This window comes from Telmatherina bonti (genome assembly GCF_933228915.1).
Source record: "Telmatherina bonti genome assembly, chromosome: 3".
Classification (NCBI taxonomy): domain Eukaryota; kingdom Metazoa; phylum Chordata; class Actinopteri; order Atheriniformes; family Telmatherinidae; genus Telmatherina; species Telmatherina bonti.
In genome coordinates, this window is record NC_136621.1 from 8,296,071 (window position 1) to 8,317,907 (window position 21,837).

The 21,837-nt window shown below is 36.3% G+C and overlaps 1 protein-coding gene across 1 annotated transcript; it reads left to right on the forward strand.

Moving 5' to 3' along the window:
• Positions 1-6,175: 6,175 nt before the first annotated feature.
• On the forward strand, positions 6,176-8,434 carry klf1 (Kruppel like factor 1 (erythroid); the record flags this gene model as incomplete). Its single annotated transcript, XM_079238259.1, has 3 exons — positions 6,176-6,291; positions 7,297-8,146; positions 8,259-8,434. Exons 1-3 carry the CDS (start codon positions 6,217-6,219, stop codon positions 8,432-8,434), a joined length of 1,101 nt encoding a protein of 366 aa, XP_079094385.1. The 5' UTR covers positions 6,176-6,216.
• Positions 8,435-21,837: the final 13,403 nt, after the last annotated feature.

Sequence of the window (21,837 nt, forward strand, 5' to 3'; positions counted from 1 at the left end):
CCCCAGTAACTTTTCAGGACATTGTGGTATTTTTTTTTTTTTTTAGCAAACAACGCATGGCCACTTGGAAGGTCCTTAACTGACCAAATAAGGAATAATAAAAATCATATAAATATGTAACCATAAAAGCAATTAAACAGAAAAACGCGCCTTTTAAAGCCTTATCAACACGATATATTTTAACCTTACTCAGTAAAAAGACGTGTTTCTTCGTGAAAGAAAATGAATCCTGTTCGTATGGCTGTTATAGCTGTTGTTATAGCAACGACGTAACAACAGACGCTTCTGCGGCGTGTTTTTTTTTTTCTTTCTTTTTTTTCCCCCAAACCCACGTTTTCGTTATTTCAGGAAAATAAATCAACACATATGTTGTTGTCTGTTTTTCCTCATATTTGCACGTCTGTTTTTCCTAATATTTGCACATTTGTATTCATTTTTATTACTTTTCCGCAAATAATTATATATTCTGTGTAAAATGCTTAATTGTAAACTTAAAACAAAAGCTTCTGGGACAGACGAAATTATGTATTCCGTTTTTCTTGAACTGAGCACAAAAAAAGTCCCTTTCAATATAACTAAAGCACATAAACTTAAAATCCTTTTTCGTTAGACCTTATAGACGATTAGTTTATATCTTCTTAATTTATTCTTTTTTAACCTAGCCTAATTACCTCCACCTAGGAGGTGTTTTTGACAGATTTTATCTGTCTGTCTGTGTCCTTGCAACATTATGCAAAAAACATGTTTTATATATATATATATATATATATATATATATATATATATATATATATATATATATATATATATATATATATATATATATATATATATATATATATATAAAACATGTTTTTTGCATAATGTTGCAAGGACACAGACAGACAGATAAAATCTGTCAAAAACACCTCCTAGGTGGAGGTAATTAGGCTAGGTTAAAAAAGAATAAATTAAGAAGATATAAACTAATCGTCTTTTTTGTATTTTGTTGTCAGTACAGTATATATATATATATATATATATATATATATATATATATACTGTACTGACAACAAAATCACACAAAAATGATCAATGAAAATCAAGTGTATCAACCCATGGAGGTCTGGATTTGGAGTTACACTCAAAATCAAAGTGGAAAAACAAATCCAACTTTGATGTAATGTCCTTTAAACACCTCCCTGGTAAGGGGTGCTGGGCTGTAAGCACAACCCCCACCTGTGCCGTGGACCCTCATGGAGTCTGTTTCTGACTGTTTGAGCAGACACATGCACATTTGTGGCCTGCTGGAGCTCATTTTGCAGTGCTCCTCTTGTTCCTCCTTGCACAAAGAAGGAGGTAGCGGTTCTGCTGCTGGGTTGTTGCCTTCCCACGGCTTCCTCCACGTCTCCTGATGTACTGGCCTGTCTCCTGGTAGCATCTCCATGCTCTGGACACTACGAGCTTCTTGCCACAGCTCGCATTGATGTGCCATCCTGGATGAGCTGCACTACCTGAGCCACTTGTGTGGGTTGTAGACTCCGTCTCATGCTAGCACTAGAGTGAAAGCACCGCCAGGGTTCAAAAGTGACCAAAACATCAGCCAGATAGCATCGGAACTGAGAAGTGGTCTGTGGTCACCACCTGCAGAACCACTTCTTTATTGGGTGTGTCTTGCCAATTGCCTATAACAGGCCTCTTAAAATGACGGCCCACGGGCCACATGCAGCCCAGAACCAACTTCTATGTGGCCCAGCTTATGTAAAAGAATAAAGATATTGATCAAGAACCTTCAGTCATTCCTTCGAAGGTTAAGTTGCCTGCAATCCTGCAGACCATGAATGCAACAATTGGTTGCCTAGCAACATTAGCTCCAGAGCGTGTTGTTGTGTTTTGAAGTTGTAAGAGTAGCGCTAGCAAGCATGTCATTTGCTGTTCCAAAACGCAAAATTGACAGCAAAAACCGCAGATTTAACCCCGCCTGGACTGTACCTGGCAGCGTATTCAGCATAATGTTTATGTGTTGCCACGGTAACGCCGGATGTCGGCATTCGCGCCTTTTTTCCTGTGGGTTTTGATGTAAATTGAATTCATTTTACATCAAAACAAACTCAAAGAAAAACAGCGCGAATGCCGACATCCGGCGTTACTATGGTAACACATAAACGTTGTGCTGAATACGCTGCCAGCTACATGGACTGATAAGTAATTTCTTTATTTTGCCGTCACATTCGAGCTCCAAACCGATGTGTTTAATATGTAATGAGTTTGTGACGGAGTTAAAAGATTATAATGCGAGGAGGCACCACATCGAGAAGTTTACTTTGATATGACATTTTTATGTTAAAAGTTAGGGAAAAAAATAGGCTCTGAGTGGAATTTTCATTATTTTAATTTGTGCATTTGCCCTTGTCATGTGGGACTGAATTTAAAACAGAAAAATGAATAAACTACTTATTTTTTCTAAATGTAAATGTATCTATCAAAATCTGGTCTGCTGAAGCTGAAGATGCTCTTGAAATGAAATGAAAATAAAATGAAATGAATGTAAAATACTTTATTAATCCCCAAAGGGAAATTAGAGGAGCCTTTGAGGCTACAGATTGGAACGTCCTCTGTGAACCTCATGGAGACATCAATGCCATGAATGAGTGTGACAGATTACATAAACTTCTGTGTGGACAGCATCGTCCCAACAAGAACAGTGAGGTGCTTCCCCAATAACAAACCCTGGATCACCAGGGACCTGAAAAAGCTGCTGAACATCAAAAAGAAAGCCTTCAGGGATGGAGATAGGGAGTTATTGAGGGCAACACAAAAACAACTTAAAACACAAACTAAGTGCAAGGAGGATTACAGGAAGAAGTTAGAGTCAGCTCCAGCAGAATAACGTGAGGGATGTGTGGTCTGGAATGAAGAAGATCACTGGTTAAAGGGGGACCAGCCTGATGGAGGTCTGGACAGAGCTAATGAGCTGAACACATTCTTCAACAGGTTCAGTTCACCCCCTACCTCCAGCCCAACAGACCACACACCCTCCATAAGCCCACTGCTTTCCTGTCACGCCTCCAATCTGTCACCCTGCAGCTCAGTCATGGACCAGTACACAGCTTCATCTTCCTCCACATCAGGACATCCTGAGACCTCCACCTTGTTTGTCTCCTGCAATCAGGTTAAGAAGCAACTTGAGAAACTGAACCAGAACAAGGCTGCAGGTCCAGATAGTGTCAGTTCCAGAGCTCTAAAGACCTGCTCAAAACAACTATGTCCGATTCTCCAGCACCTTTTCAACACCAGTCCGAGACAAAATAGAGTCCCAGATCTTTAATGGACTTGTGTTTTTTTGTTTGTTTTTTTTGCTTTTGGTTTTTTAGTTCATTTTTCTTGCTTTGACAGGATTTCATTCTGCCTCTGCTTATTTGCTTTTATTTTCTATTGTTAGTTTACAGTATCTAGTGTACAACTATTTTGTTAACTGCATATTTTTAAATCTACTATATAAATTGGAATTGATTTGATGTATTCTCTTCCTGACAAATAACAAGAAATAAAAGGATAAAAAGAACTGACAACAAACACCCAGCTTCCCTCACCACAGGCTGACTGGGTTGCCCGCATAGATATATGATGTCTATGGTTGCCCGTCATAGACATCATATATACGTAGACGCCGCATTGTATCACGCCGCCTATACGAGCTGACGTCTCATCGCGCCGCCATCTTGGATGGGTCTCCCATGCGCCTCCAATGCATTTATTTGTAAGGTGTAGGTCCAACCACAACAATAACTTCACGGATTTTTACCTGTTTTTCCTTACAGTTTGGTTTGTTACAAAGGGCAGTGATCTGTATTGTTATGATACAGATCACTGTAAAACATGATACAGATCACTGTAAAACATTTACAAAACAACAAATACTTCTTAACCTGTTCATGTTAAAATATATTTTTATTTTACATATAATGTGGATAATTGTAAATTAGTATTATCTGTATATGAAACAACATGTTAGAGAAATCCTAATTTAGAAGTATTTGTTTGAATGTGTTCATTTTATTATTATTATATTTTTAAAAATGTCCACTCATTTGTGATTATCAGGATAGAAAAGCAATGACAACTTATGACCACTAGAGAATGACACATTGTTTTTCATGGTTGATGTTTGAGTCACTTAATATAGATGATATCCATATAAACTAATAATATATGTCACATCTTCAATATATTCCAGTTTTAACTTAACAAAGTCCACACAAAAATAACTAAAACTTTTTTTTTAATAAGGTCAATAAATAAAAGAGGAGAAAATAAAATGCTTGCTAATAGCCCCAGTTTGACCAAAGTTGTTATTCAGAGGTTTATGTTACAGCCTCTTGTATGATATGTACATATAATCTTCCTAAAAGGAACTAGAGTGTGGAGAGAAGTAATGTAGAAAGCTCACAATACCTTCAAATGTAAACAAGTTCACAATGTAATTCTTAAGAGTGTCTTTAGAGAAAACTATCATCTGTTAAACTAACAGTTTGTGTTTAAGGCCATAAAGACGCTTTTCAGTGAAACTGGCTGCCACAGCTTTAACAGTGAATGTGTTGTAAAATGGGCCCTTAAGGGCAACAAGTGTTTATCTGTGGCGGGCTCGTCATCAGGACTCAGCAGGAGCCAGAGTGCCATTATCTGTGTGAAGACAGCAGCTTGTCTTTGGCCCATGTCAACAGATAAACAGCAGCCAGAATATAATCACCTTTCACATGCTTTCACATGCAGGTCTTCTCAGAAGCTGCACGTACTCACCAGGAAAATACAGTCCAACCTGCGTAAATGAGCGGGTTCAGCTATTAGCTGAAAAACAAAAGGGATTCGCCAGAATAGACCTAATCAGTTGAAAGCATATGTCTGAAGTCTTCATATGTTGATGCTTGGGTCAGTTCACCATGTTGCTGCATTCTTGAACTAAAATTTAAAGTTTAAAATTTAAATGTAATTTTCTAATGAAAGACAACAAAAAATTTACATTTATTTTATTTTAGTTAAATTTCACATTGGTATAAAGTTTACACACACATAATATATCATATATCATATCATATAATCAGCGCTGTGACAAAATGAACAAAAAATTAAAAGAACAAAACCACATAATGAAGAATAATTAAGATTTAGGTGTTTGAACATATTCGTTTATTCATGATTACAATGTTTTAAAGACATTTACTTCCTGTTACTGTATTTTTAGATATATTTAAACACCTGCTCTTTCTTCCCTCTTCTTTTTATTGTTTGTTTGGTCTCAAAATGTTGTCGTTTGACTGTTGCTAAAAGTATTTATTATTTAAAAGAGGTTGAAAAGTCCTGGATTTTGTCTTGGTTGTTCAATTTTCAGGCGTTTTGCTTCTTCAGATTATTGACATTTAGTGATATCCATGCAGCATGCAATATTACTAATTTAATTAAACACACCCAAATAAAAGATCATGTGAAGGATTATGTTTGTTTTGTAGTTGCATATAAAAAACAAAACAATACTGAGACTTATTTTTCCTGAATGGTGGTTTTCATGGGTGCACCAATCAGCTTTAACTATTTGTGGTCAACTGTCTCTACTGTCATACTGTCAGATTTCAGTTTGACAATGTGTGCCTATAATATACATTACAGATACACACTGTGACGTTTTTATTTGGTTACAAAAAATAGGGATTTTTTTAGACAACTGAACCAGGAAAGCTTTGGATTGTGACATTTGGACAAATGTTACTCTACAGAAAAAAACATTAAATCAATTAAAGAGTGTCAATCTACAAATAAGCCAGAAATGAGATGTCAGCACGAGCACCAGCACTTTCAGAAAGGTTTGCTCTTTTAATGCAAAATAAGAGTTGAGGTGAGGTTATTAATGATTAGAAATGACAATATGAGAAGATAGAGAAATGGAAACACTAAGTGGAAACACAAAGTAATTCACATTTATGCCCCTCCTCCTCCTAACGGTCCAAACCTACATGAAAAAGAGAGATTTGAAATTAGACTAACAACTGACAGAGATAGACAAGCTAGAGGAAGGAGAGATAGCCAAAAACCTGAAAGGAATTTTTCTGTCTATGGCCTTTACACTCTGAGCAGACAGTTCATGGGAACACTATTTGTTAGTTGAAGGCCGGGTTGTCATGTAATTTAAAATAAATAAAACACACTGTTTTTGTTACACCTGTTACCAAATCAAGAAGTTGGATGGCTGTTACTCAGGCTGTTCTCCCCTCCTTCAGCTCTTTCTCTAGCCTCTCTCAGTCCACCAACAACATGAAGGTAAGCATTACTTTTTCTTCTGACCTTTTATTGCTTCTCCATGATGGAAAAAATGAACTATTCAAAATTATAGGACGTTTACATAATAATATCTATACTATTTCTGTGAATACTTACATGTTACTTCACTTGAAATGTATTTACTATATGTGTCTATACTGCAGTATAACACTTACTTTGTAAACTGAAGTATAAAATTCATATTACAAATATATGTATATTAATTCAAACTGTGATCACATCTAAACTAATTTGGGTCAACAAGTTCTAAAGGAGTCATACCTAAAATCATTTGCTTGTGCAAGTCATGTCTACTGTCAGTTGATACTTTAAGTCTTATAGGAAAAGTGTCCACTACCAATATATGTATATAGCAAACAAAAAAACAACAACAACATATATATATATATATATATATATATATATATATATATATATATATATATATATATATATATATATATATATATATGTTGTTGTTGTTTTTTTTTTTGTTTTTTTTTGCTAAAATAGTGGCAATGTTTTATGTTTTATTCCCTCAGTAATTTGGCATGCAATGATTTTTCCTGATATTTACGGATTTAAGTAACTTTAAAAGGATAGGTTTCCATTAAAATTAATAGAAAAAATGCCTATTTGCACATGAAATTCCTGACTTACTTTTCGAAAGAGTCCTGTGTGAGTGAAAAGAAAGAAAACACTTCTCTGTTTTAAAATGCAGTTTAGGATTAAATTACATTACGACAAAGGCTTTTAAGGGAAAGTTTTATATTTCTTTGACTGTTAGAAAATGCTCATTTCATTTGGTCTAACACAGACTACTGCTTTTGTGATGATTCAGCTAAACTTTAGAACATATTTTTAAAAGAATGAAATGTGTACATTATTTAAAGAATTTTTTTACATTTGACAACAAAACAACTAATGATTATTTTAGAACCAACTTGAGAACCCGTGAATTTACATTATTTATTTACTTAATGATTCTCATTTCCTGATGTTTAGGTGTGGAAGTCTGATGATGGATCTCCCCCTCTGAATTCTCCAAGCAACAAACTGCCACCAAGTAGCTCTGAGCAGCTGCAGGTCTGCCAACAAGTTACAGAGGAGCTTCTGGGAGATGAGAGTCAGTCATCTTGGGACATTGAGTTCCTGTTGTCTGAATGGAGCGGTTCTTCACCTGACCTCAACCCCTCTCTGGACAGTCAACAACTTGCTCAGTCTGATCCAAACACACCCTACCAAGAGGTGAGCATCTTTAAGGACCAAACAGGACAGGAGAGTCTGCAGATCAATGGCAGTGGCCTCATGACTGAGCTGCTGACCCCAGCAGAGACCACAACAGCCCAGCCAGAGCTCTGCCACCAAAGTTACAGTAATGACCAAACAGGTCAGACATTATTTTCCAGGGTACATAATGTAAATCAGTTTGACTTCCCTCAAGGAGGAAGCATGGAAAGGCAAAGCAGAGAAAGCCTTTGCAAGGCCACTTCATGGGACTTCAACCCCTACTATCCCCAGCAGCAACCCTCCATGGTAGCAATGCCCAACAGCAGGTTCATCCTGCCACAGGGTGTGATCCCTGACCCTCAACACTATGGCTACATGCCCCACTACAATTCCAATGCCGACCTTTTCTGTGAATACCCCCGCAGTCAGACCTCTGTTCATGTAGCCAATCACCAACAACCCATGATGTTCAGACCACAGCTGCCCCCTGGTGGGGTCGAGGGGAAACGAGGCAGGAGACCTACAGGGAAAAAAAGGCCTGCTATTCACAGCTGTGAATATCCCGGCTGCAGCAAAACCTATACCAAGAGTTCACACCTCAAGGCCCATCTCCGCACCCACACAGGTAACTAAAAGAAAAGAGACGCAAAACAAATAAGACATGACCAAAAAAAAAACCAAAAAAAAAAGGATCCCCCACACATTTGTAATTGCTGTCTCCTTAATTCTTTCAACAGGAGAAAAACCGTACCACTGTTCATGGGAGGGCTGCAGCTGGAAATTCGCCCGCTCAGATGAACTGACGCGTCACTACCGCAAGCACACAGGTCAAAAACCCTATGAGTGTCTGCTGTGCCGTAGGGCCTTTTCCCGTTCTGATCACCTGGCACTGCACATGAAAAGACATACGTGAACCTCTGACACACACACACACACACACACACACACACACACACAAAGACAATACAAAATGGCCATATTTAAGACTTGCATTAATTTCTTTAAAGAACAAACTGATATACATGGCCAGTTAATTACTATTTAACAAACTAATACTGCAAACGTGATTGCCTACATAGATGCATCAGAATCAATCTCTGTGTATCACATTCATTGAGGACCTTTACAGGTATGACAGCTCCTCTGCTCTCAAACTTTACGAGTGACACTAGACACCTGATCTTTGCTCCTGAATAAAGATTTGAAGCAACCACAAAAAACAAACAAACAAAAAAACCCAGTCTTTTCTGAGCCAAATGAAGAAAAAAGGACCAAAAAAACTCTGAAGGGTTAACTGCATTCTTACAAAGTAAAGACTTTGTAAGAATGAGCCAAGAAAAGTTGCCTTAGCTGTAAATTTAGCTTTAAGCATTGACCAGCACTGTACACACCATGTAAACAGCTTAACACTAAGAACTACAAAAATAAGTGTGTGTTATATGGGTTCTTTGATGATAAACAATATGCAGAAGAAACTCAGCTTACTGAGCAAAGTTTGCTTTGTAATGATGAGTAGCTGAGAGGCTCTGATATCTCTTTCCTTTAAAACGTCACTCAATTATAAAATAAAATGTTACATAAACACAAAATATTTTAAAGTATTTTTTATTTGTTTATGAAATCTTATTTAAGACAAAAAATCATGACAGCTTTTTTTTTTTATTTCTTTCCAAGCAGATTTAAAAGCTGTTAATATATTGTTTTTCAGCTGTTTTTAACAACCGTAACTTAAGCAGCCTATTTATTGCTATGTTATTCTATATCAACCTGAAAATCCATATTATTGTAAAAGGGTTTTGTAATTTCTCAAGATGCTTAAATTTTGTCAGACTGACTTTGATAATACAGACTCATGATGCTGTAAAACTTCCTCCCAACAATGCGTGATCTATCCCAGTGGCAGAAGACATAGTTTGTATTACATCATCACTATGTGAAAGTGTAAGCTTATAGTCTGGTTCATGTCTGCTTCCAGAAATATTTTTCTTAAAATAAAGAGTGTCATTTCAACCTTTAGTCTTTAGGTGGTAGTCTTGGTTTATTTGTGCCCTCCTACACGGTGACGTGTGAAGGTTGTTAGGATTTAAACCTACTGTGTTTCTCAACCAAATGAGATGAGAAGAGGAATGAACTGATTCCTCCTGATTGTGTGATGATGAAGGTTGTCGTTGTGTTAGAGTGCTCTTTCTCTGTACATCTTAAAAATGTATAAGCACACCCAAACATCATACCCCAAGGAAAAATTCATTCAGTATCCTAACCGCTTAGTCAGATTGAGGGTCACAGGGAAGCTGGAGCCTATCCAAGCAGTCTTTGGGCGAAAAGTCGGGGTACACTCTGGACAGCTCACCAGTCCATCGCAGGCCCTAGGAAACAAAACACAGAAAAAAATTATCTTAATGTTTGCAGCAATTCATCATCCACTTTATTGCAAAAGAGAACCTACACAGATTTACATTACCCAAGACATTTGTAGTTTATTTAGTTAAATAGGGTTGGAGGTACTCCCAATGGTGTAGTGGATGCCTTGTACTGATCCCTCTACGACAGGTGTCAGAGCTTGGTTCGCATTGCAGACAGTAAGTCAGATTAGTTTCCAGTGAGGACTGGACTCTGCCAAGGCTACCTTTTTATCACGGATTCTCTTCATAACTTTAATGGACAGAATTTCTATGTACAGCCGAGGTGTTGACTCTGGTTTGGTGGCCTCAGGGCTGGGTCTCTGCTCTTTGCAGATGATGTGGTTCTGTTGGTTCACCAGCTCTCTCTTAAATGATTCACAGCCGAGTGGAAAGAGGCTGGCATGAGGACCAGCATCTGAGGCGACTGAAATATGGTTTATCTGCAGAATCACCAGGCTCTGCCTTAGAGATAGGGTGAGAAGCTTGGTCAATCAGAAGAGGCTCCGAGTGTAACTGCTTTTCCGCTGCTGATGGTTAGGATGCCTCTTGGCGCCTCCCTGGTGAGGTGTTCTTCATGAGACTCTGGGAAGACCCCAGGACACGCTGGAGGGATTATATCTTTCAGGTGGACTGAAAAGCACCACAGGGTCAACCCTGATGGGCTGGCAAATGTGGCTGGGGAGAGGAAAGTCTAGGCTTCACTGCTTAGACAGCTGCACCTACACTCTGACTCCGGATAAGCGGCAGAAAAAGTATGTATGAATGGATGGATATATGTATGAATGGATGGATGGAAGGTTTTTAATGTTAGGCTATATATGAATTACATCACAACCCCTTTACCAATATGAATTTCTGAATTATGACACGGGATTTGTTGATGTAGTAGATGCAAGGTGTTTGACCTTTGAAAGTTCTGATACAGATTATCATCACTCCAACATTTGTTTACAATGTTTAATGTCATGACTAACATACGTCTAGTTTTTAAAACCTCACCTGTGAGCCTCCAGCTTCTTCTCCTCCATCTTTGATGATACGGTTATCAAGGAAAAACTTTAACAATCATCATGCGTTTGGATGTATAAAAATTACATTAGTGTACATTGTATTTTTCCATTACTAATAATAATTATAAAACTAATGACCATACAATTTATTTATCAGCACTTCCAATGAAAGAATAGACTTTATTGTGAGCGTTGTAAATAATGAGAAGGATCTTACAGTGGATATGCTGCTTTATGAGGTCAGTCAAAGTATTGCAGGATGGGTGTAAAGCATTTATTTTAGTAACTTACACTTTTACTAAGTCTCTTATGTCCACTTTTATTTATTTATTTATTTTTTGGACATCATGGCTACGCCATATGCACACACGCACGCAGATGAGCACATAGACACCGACTAAAACGTTAATGTAAATAAAACTTCTGATATTACAATCCTGACTGCTGATGTGACAGGCAGAGCAACAAACACCCAGCTTCCCTCACCACAGGCTGACTGGGTTGCCCGCATAGATATATGATGTCTATGGTTGCCCGTCATAGACATCATATATACGTAGACGCCGCATTGTATCACGCCGCCTATACGAGCTGACGTCTCATCGCGCCGCCATCTTGGATGGGTCTCCCATGCGCCTCCAATGCATTTATTTGTAAGGTGTAGGTCCAACCACAACAATAACTTCACGGATTTTTACCTGTTTTTCCTTACAGTTTGGTTTGTTACAAAGGGCAGTGATCTGTATTGTTATGATACAGATCACTGTAAAACATGATACAGATCACTGTAAAACATTAAAAAACAACATGCTTTTAAGTTAAAATATTTTGATAAGTCCAATAGTTATGGATCACTAGCTATCTAACTATCCCTTAGTTATGTTGCGATAGGTTTAGACTGCCGAGGGACATTTCCTAGTACACAAGGGCTGCTAACTTTCCAAAAACCTTGGGGTAAGATTTAATGAAGACAATCCAAATTTTGCTGTATACAGAACAGCAAGACATTAGACCCAGGACGTTTCATTTTATGTAGGTTTAATAATAAAATATAGCACTCAGAAGTAACATTACATTATATATATACATACACACACACACACACACACACACACACACACACACACACACACACACACGCATATACATATATATATATATATATATATATATATATATATATATATGAAATGAAAAGTACTTTATTAATTCCAAAGGGAAATTCAATATTGTAGTAAATACTAATTAATTTGAGGAGGTATTGTTCCAGAGGCTGATGGCTGCTGGCAGGAATGATCTTCTGTATCTTTCAGTCTTACATCGGACCTGAAGAAGCCTCTCACTGAACACACTTTGTTGTTTCATCACTGTGTTGTGGAGAGGGTGTGAAGAATCGTCGATTATCTTCATCAGCTTGTGCAGCATTCTTCTTTGGACAATCAGCTCGAGCGGCTCCAGAGTTACTCCAAGCACAGAAGCAGCTTTCTGGATCAGTTTGTTGATTCTCTTCAAGTCTCTGGTTCTGATGCTACTACCCCAGCAGATGCTGCAAAGCTGACTGCACTCTCCACAACAGACTTATAGAAGATATGCAACATCTTGGTGCAGACGTTAAACCATCTCAGCTTCCTTAAGAAGTACAGTCTGCTCTGACCTTTCTTGTAGATGTAGTCAGTGTTGCATTTCCAGTCCAGTTTGTTGTCCAGCTGAACTCCAAGATACTTGTATTCCTCCACCACCTCCACCTCCTCTCCCAGGATGGAAACAGTGCTTTGTTTATTCTTCTTCCTCCTGAAGCACTGGGACTCTATTTTGTCTCAGACTGGTGTTGAAAAGTATATAATATATACATATATATACATATGTATATATATATACACACACACACAAATTATGTATGTGTGTGTGTGTATATATATATATATATATATATATATATATATATATATATATATATATATATATATATATATACATATATATATACATATATATATACATATATATATATACATATATATATATATATATATATATATATATATATATATATATATATATATATATATATACACACACACACAAATTATGTATGTGTGTGTGTATATATATATATATATATATATATATATATATATATGTATATATTTATTTATTCTTCATTCATTCTTTGTTAAATGTAATGTCTTCTCCCCACTTGTTGTCTCATGATTGTCCTTTGTGCAGTACATCAAATCCTCCAGCACTCTGCTTCGTTACTCATATATGAAGCTACGCTTTTTTTCTACTTCTACTTTTTAATCCTGTGTTGCCCCTACTGGGTTCTTGGTGTGTAGGAATAATTCTAATAATAATATCATAATAATTCTAACAATTCACTTGCATTCAGGAGATTATTCACTGTGTTAATATTATTTATCAACCAATTATGTAGAAAAGTGTTTTTTTTAGTGTGTAATATATACGGGTTGTTCCACAAAGAGTTTTGTGGGGAAACTACGTTGATCTGCAGCAAAACTCGACAGCGGTGACCCATCCAATATGGCGGCGACGCTGGTTCACTCTCCAGCGCTCAATGAGGCGTCTACGTATATATGATGTCTATGGTTGCCCTTGTGCAAGCAAGGTGGAGTGACAGGGGTGACAACCAATCACACAAGAAACATCAGAGCCAATGGAGGAGCCTGTAGCCAATGGGAAGGAGGCTGCAGCTTGGGCGGCTTTTTTCCGCTTGGTCCTAGTGCTTGACCCGTTTCTGTTTACGTCCGTTGTTCAGACACCTGTGTAAACAAATCCAGACAAGCAGCCTTCTGGTTTTTTTTTTGTTTTTTTTAACAACTGTGCCGGCTAGTGGTTTAGTTCTTGCAAGATATTTTAATGCATTGGATGACGAGGCTTTGATGGATGTGTATATTCTGAACTCTGTACATTATTGATTGGCAAAAGACCCCCTCCCATTCCAAAACCAGCAACCATCTTCCATCTGAAGATTTGTGAAGGTATTTTAACTTCTTCGCACAGTTTTGGTATTATTTCTGTGGTTGCGCCCTTATGCGTTTGTTGACAATTGCTACATTTTAAATGGAAGCATGCACACATTACTTATCATTTCTTGCCTTTAAATTTTTTGTTGAAAACAAAACAGTTTTTAGGAACTTTTTAAGATATTTATAACTGGCACTTCAAGTATAAACTACATGCAGTAAATGCTTTTCTATATGCAGTTGCATTCAGTACTTTTTATTGATTATGTCAATATATATGATAAATTATCAAAATTATTATAGTTATTTAATATCATAATTTAAAATGTATAACTTAAACATTGTATATATGCTTGAATTAATTAAATAAACAGTATCAATTATGTTTTATATTAATGGTTTTATTAGATGCTTTTTATACTGTGATTTTTATACTTTGAGTATATCATCTCAAATTATGGATATGTATATATTTTTGTTATTATTTATTTGTTTACTTTGGTGTAACCTCATAATCTAAGCCTTTACCTGCTGTTTTTGGATTACAGCAGTGAAAGCTGCTGCAGAAAAGAACTGTGAAGCATCATGAGGTAAGATGATTTGAGCTTGAGTGTTCACAAAAAACAAACAGGTAAGTTGTCTCAAAATGTGTGTTTTCTGCATTTATTGGTCCTTCAACATCATTACAGTTGTATTCATTTGTACTCACTATAACTCAGTATGAAATACATCAAAAATGATATTTTCCCCCAACTGTAATACACAATATCCATTTATCAGGAGGTGAGAATATTCATTCATTAACCAGATGTCAGTCACTTGACTTCTGAATGGTTAGAATAAAAATTTATTCAAGAAATGAAGACACATTCACGTTGCTGCTTTTACATTTTGTATTTTTCAATTATATAATCTTTGTCAGATACTGCTGACTATTAGAGCACCGGCCAACGATGTAGCAAGTGAGCGCATGGATGAGTCACTGGCTGTGTGGAGGCTCCGTCCTAAAGATCATGTTTAAGAGACAAATCTGTAACCTCTAGTTATCAGCAGTCTGAAGGCAAATTATTTGATGACAAAGGATTTCCATCAGATTAATTTAATTAGTTTTTACTATCATATTCTAGGACCTCCAGTAATGCAATGTCATCACATGCTTTCTCTTTCTGTATTTCACTACAGGTTGTAGGAAGTGGCTCAACTTAAGTGCCTCTTCTCTCAGCAACTGCTTTGTAAGATCATATAATACCTTAAATCAAGACAAAACCTAACAGAGGACACATCCTTCAAAACCTCATTCATACTGTAACCTGCTTATTTCAACAGTGCGGTGTGTTACCAGTTTAACCAGTGTAACCAGCTCCCTCTGGAATGACAGAACTTATTTATTGTTTTCTTCTATCATGGCAATACCAAGACAACTCATTTAATAACTTTAAATCTGACAGTGAGCTTATGGTCATGTTGAACTTAACAGGACAGTCAGAAAACACTGATGTTTATAATGAAACAGGATATTATTATTCTGCTGTTTGTCATTTACCCTCATTTTCAAGAGATGTGAACATTAACACACGTGTTTTTATTAATCTTTTTTCTTACACTGTTTGTTATTATTTTACAAATTAACAACTTTTGTTAAAAGGTTTTAAATAATTATTTAGATTATCTTTAGCCTCCCACTATTATCTTGATCAGTGCATTTAACTGTTCGCATACAGCAAATGACTGCATATATCACATTTTAACCATGTTTATGTCATATATCTGGAAATTAAAGTGATGTGTTATTTAAGGCTAAGAGAAATTTAGATTCTTTTAAAATGATTTAAGCCAGCAATAAAAAAGTGAAAATTATCTGTGTTTAGTATTCTGCTATTTTACTTCACAAAACTTCATCTTTGACCTAATAAAGATAAAATGTTATGAAGTGAATTTAATCTGATTAATCCTAAAACATGCACCCCAATTTAAAAAGATGTTGCTATTAACTTGAGGCATGTAAATGAAGTTTTTGGTTCAATATACTGGACAATGTGTTAAATACTTTTGTTTCATACCAACCTAAATTTATTTTTTGGAAGAAATCTGAACTCTCGGGTAACTTTTATTAGAAATTTTAACTTAATCCATTTATCACAGCAGTATTTGGGTGATACAAGTTTAAAAACCTTACAAAATGCTACATTCTTAAACTTTGAGGAATCATTTAGCATTTACCATTCATATAATTATTTAAACAGCATATTTTAAAACTAGAGCCGAGTTGTAATTGCATAACAACAAGTGTGAATGCAGTGATGTGCAAATACTTATGTATAATGCAAAAAAGCAGAAGATGTCACTGAAGTCAGTGAAAAAAATCTGTTAATTTTTAAGTGGTGAACACTAAGATGAATTTGTCATGGATTAGAGAGAAGCGTGGTGTGAGTTTTAGGGCGATCTGGCGGTGGACTTTTATTAAGGGAGGACTTATTTTTAGGTGCTGCTCATAGAGCAGAAATGATGGTGTAGAACTGTGATTTCATTATGATATGACTGTTTTGGTGGTGTAATAATCTTATTAATTCTGCCATTGTATGGTGAATAAACCACCTTCTACATAAACCATCTCTGTATGTGAATCTGTTTCTGACAGAGAGCACATTCCAGCAGCTAGCAGGTGTTCAGCATTCTTTCCAGTCTGATTAAGTATAATAGAAATAAAAGAAAAGAATTTAAAAAATGAAATGATGAAAACTAGAGGACTTTCATTAGTAGGAAGAATTAGTATGCCAAAGTGTTGCAGAAAAGACAACGGAGTCAGACTGTGATTTTTTTCAATTCAACTTTATTTGTACTTCACAACAATGTTGTCACAGGGAACTTTACATACACGAATCAGCATACACATCATTTCGAGCCAATTCATACATATTCTATAATAGAAACCAACTGATTGCATCGAATCATGACTTCGATCCAATCCTCCATCCTGAGCTGCATGCGGCGACAGTGGGAAGGAAAAAACTCCCCTTTAAACCTCCGGCAGAACCCGGCTCAGGGAGGGCAGCCATCTGCCTCGACTGGTTGGGGTGGAGACGACAGGAAAGACGGATCAACATGTACAACTGCACTTATTCAGGAAGACCTGCGGGAAAAAGGAGAAATAAGTTAGAGACTGATTGTGATGTACCAGATACCGAAGAAGGTAAGTTGTTAGGGCATATTAGGTAAAATGAGAAGAGCTAAATTAAAGAGGTCATTTTTTCTTTAAATTACCTTGTTAGACTCATTTAAAATTTTCAGGCAGATTTAGTCACCTCTAGAGGCAGTTAATTCTCTTTTTTCTACCTTACAAAAATATGACTTTCTCTAAATAATCTGGAAATATAATCAGGAAAACAAATAAACAAAAATGACTTTCCCTGAATCATCACAGACGTTTGAGTCAAACGTTTGCCATAAATATTTTGAAATTAGCCTAATGCATTTTTTTAAAGCAAGTATTGTGGTCAGATGAACCAAAACACTAAAACTAGAAAACATTTTTGGATTAAAAAAAAATGTGTGTGTGGCTTGAGATTTTGTGTCAGTCGGTGATATGAATAACAGTTTGTTTGGAGGAAAAAAGAATTATTTAATCATCATCACATTAATGAAGTAAACAGACTATTAAAAAGTTGAAGGTAAAAAAAGGAAGTCTTCTTCAACAAGACAGTAAACTTCAAGAGGCCCAATGTGAAGGCTTTAACTGTGGCCCTCCCATTCCAGCAACCTGAAATAAGATTTTTAGACTTTATTAGAAGCCAGCAGAATGTGTGGAAATCTCCCAAATATGAAGCATACTGCAACATTTCCCAAAGGGTTGTTGTTGTACACAGACCTTGACCCAGTTTTATTTTTAATCATAAGAAACTGTAAAAGGTTTAGACAAAGAAGCCTAAGATGTTAGACAAATGTGTCATTTTTAACTCTAAGAAGTCAGGCCATCCCTTCCTCTTTTAGCCATACATTAACAAAATAGTATTTTGTTCCAGTGTAAAGGCTGCAAATAATTCAAGAGACACAGCTTTAAAAACAGAATATGCAGAACTTAGTTCTACATATTTCAGCTGCATTTTTTTAAAAGCAACATCAGCACGACTGACTGGCACTAGTGTGATGAAGGTCCACTGAATATCAATGAAGAATATGTCACAAGTTTCTGTTCCACAGAAACAGACTCAGTTGAATAGTATTGGTCTGTCTGGACATGTTCTCCTTTAAATAAATATGATAAGACTGTAACCATGTTAATGTCGGTCTACTTGCACAGAGCTGAGGAGACTGAATTATGGGACAGTGAGCACGGGACAGTGCTGGGGACAAAGGGATGGATGCAGGAAAAGAACTGATACTTTGCATGAGTCATCTTTCACATCAGCAGTAAAAATGCTATTTTTAGCCTTTGAGCAGCTGCAGTGGAAACCGATTGTCCCGTGTGGAAGTGGTGGATGCTGGTTCAGAATACATTAACAACAAATCTGCCCGTTTACATCTGGGATGTGGTTTTAACAGAAACTCTGGTAACATCAGGGGACCAGAAAGTACCAACATCTACATAAAATAACTTAATTTTTGCCTGAACATCATTAATTCAGAATGACACATTCTCCAGCACTTATTTATCTGAATTAGAATATTTTGCCAACACCAGAGGGCGCCAAGTATATCTATCTGCATGCATCATTCACTCACTCAGAAAGGTGACCTCTTCCTTAGTGCTTACTACAGAACCACTAACTGAACAAGCAGAGATGTGATGTGAAAAGAGCTTTCAAATGATCAATTTTTATCTGAAAAATCTAAATAAAGCCCTTTTTGAGTTTGAAAATGACTTGATCATGTTAGATGTTAAACCTGTGCCGTTGCACAGGTTTAACATGTTAAACTGGTCATGTTGCTCTCTTCCACCAAAACATTAAAAATACAGATGAGATGGGTTTTTTTCCTGTGATCAGTACACTTCCATATCAGTCTGGCAATGTGCCTCCTGCGCCATAAGCCATAAAGGGAGTGAAAGCCTGGTTGCTAGGCAGACACCGCCACACCACTGTTGCCAAGGGAATGTCTGCATGTTGGGGTTGCTGGAGAAATGGCGGCGTGTGTTGGGGGTTGGTGGTTCTAACAGAGCTGATGGGGGGAGGAGCTAGACAAGTTCAAGGTGGCTGTTTCCCCAATATGGTAATGGCATCAATGATATGTGCTCATGGTATACTAGTGCGCGTGTGACAATGCAGGGGGAAGGGATGGGAATCTGATGTAATTGATCAAAGACAATGCTTTTGCTCAGAACAACAGGCTTTGTGTGCTGATGGAAAATCTTGTAAACAGATTCTATTATCATAAAAGGAAAAATATAAATACAAAACAAACAGCTGCATCCTGATTAATAATTAAACAGATTGCTTACATGTGTCTCTAGTTAAAGTTATATTTGACTTCACCAGAATCTCTGCAAAGAGAGATGTGATTGAAAAACATATAGATTTTACACCTGAATATAATCAAAACAATATCACCGTATTATCACATGCTCATTATCAAAATTAAATTATTAAAGTATAACCTTAGTTGCTTGCTTATGGTGATATCATTTGTATACAGAAACATTGAAGCATTTTGATTAATGTTAGTCTGTTTTAAAGAACAAAAGGAATTCATTTTGAGAAACAAGAAGAAAACGTTTTGGAGTTAAAGCCAGACATGCTGGAGGAATATAGAAAAAAACTCAAAGACAAAAATCTGAGATGCTCTTGTGCTACACAAAAGTGTAAAAATGATAATTCTGCAAAAAAAACTGTGACATGCAGTAAAATCCAAAATATTCAGGGATACAGTGTTAATTTTTTTAATTTATTATTCTTTTAAAAAGGCCTGTAAATGAGTTTAAAGGATTTAAAAAAAAAAAAAGTTTGGTGTTGTGTTTGCCTTTAAAATGTATGAGAGGACAAAATACTCCATTCTGTTGTTTCCCTTTCGGCTTGTCCCTTTGAAGGGGTCACCACAGCGAATCAGCGCTGGGCGAAATGGTACATGTTTTACACCGGATGCTTTTCCTGACACAACCCTCTGCATTTATCCAGGCTTGGGACCGGCCCTCCTCCTCAGGGCTGCAGCAGCGTAGGGGAGCAGGACTCTATCCGCCGACCATCAGGTCACAAGACAAGCAGCTCAACCACCTGAGCCACTGCTACCTCTGTGATTTCCATTCTGTCATAGTCCTAAATTCATTTCATATACACCATTAGATTAATTGATGATTACCATTTAGATAATCATTCATATTATTAATAGTCTAATATATATTTAAAACATAGCAACCTTGCTACAGTTCTTTTTTTTTTTTTTTTTTTTTTGTATCTCGCAGCGGTAAAGAATTCTTTTTAAATTCCTGTTTTCCTTTCAGATTAGTCCCAAAAACCAAGCCAGACCAAAGAAAAAGAATGACAAAAATCTGTAGATTTTTTGGGTAGTTACTAAAAAATAGACAGACAGACAGACAGACAAATAAATACAGGTAAAAATATAACCTATGAGGTTGGCAGTAATAATGCAGTGCTTGAACATTAAAGTTCATTCTAGGAAAGAATGGCAAGATAAGCTGTAAGACTGATGTGTCCTTATTGAGTGAGATGTTGACCTCTGACCTTATTGTGGAGTAAAAAGTAAATGTTCCCAACTGGTGTTTCCAATTTAGATGTTAATACATCACAGAAAGGGATGTTAGCTGTGAATAAATACTTTTGTAATCAATGATAATTTTATCTATATATCACAAGTCAGCATTTGTATGCTTAGTATTAAACTGAAGGACACAAAGGCAAAAACAAAAGACAAGACAAAAAATAAGAAAGACAGATAGGACAAAAGAATGATAAAAGCTCTGTAAGTTCAATAGGAAACCATTTGTGTATCTTATAGTTATTCACTTTTCTGTCACACAATACCCTGTAAATGACTTTTGTCACCCTTCATTTCTTTATATTTAGATTCTAACGCCATCTTCAGAATTTCTAAAGAGCAACTTTATTCTGATCAATGAATAATTTAACTGTAAAAAGCACAAAATTCAAGAGCTGAGCAAGGAATTTATCTCCACATAACCAATTTAGCAAAGAATCAATTTGAAATAGTATTTAAATAGGGCGCATTGTATTGGATATTCTGCAGGAAAGATTTTTGTTCCAGTTTCTTTGCAAAACAAAACAAAACAAAACAAAAACAACCCAAAGATAAATACAGTTTGACAAAATAAAACTGTATTTTTACACTAGCAAGACAATTTCCCCAAAATATTTTAGCCAAAAGTTTGGTATGGCAATCTCACAGCGTTGCTGGGTTTCACCTTTTACTGAAAGAACTGGAAGAAGTGAAGGACAATGAAGGAAGCAACATGTCTGAAGTACTTCTTACGGCAAAATGGTAAGTAAAATAAAAATCACTGGGATTATGAATAAATAAATAAAATAAAATAAAATAAAATAAAATAAAATAAAATAAAATAAAATAAAATAAAATAAAATAAAATAAAATGGAAAGAGAGAGGAAAAAAGGCCTTATGCAGTATTTAAGAGATGCATCTAATCCATCTGGTGGCTGAAGCCTCATCAGAAATCCATGGAAGCCATAAAGAAAAGGCTGAGGTTCGCCAAAAGACAGCAGAACTGGACTGAAAATCAGCTGCAAAGAATCTACGTGTCCAGACCTCCACATCATCAAAGAAGTGAGGGATCATGGAACAAAGGGCAGAAAACCTCCAAAGGAAAGCTTTGGAAAGTCCTTCAAGAGGCCTGAAAAACTATTCCTAAATACTACTGAGAGAAATACTACAAATCTTGTCCAACAAAGTTCAGATAGTGATAACATTTAAAGCTGTTCAGACTAGCTTACTGACTT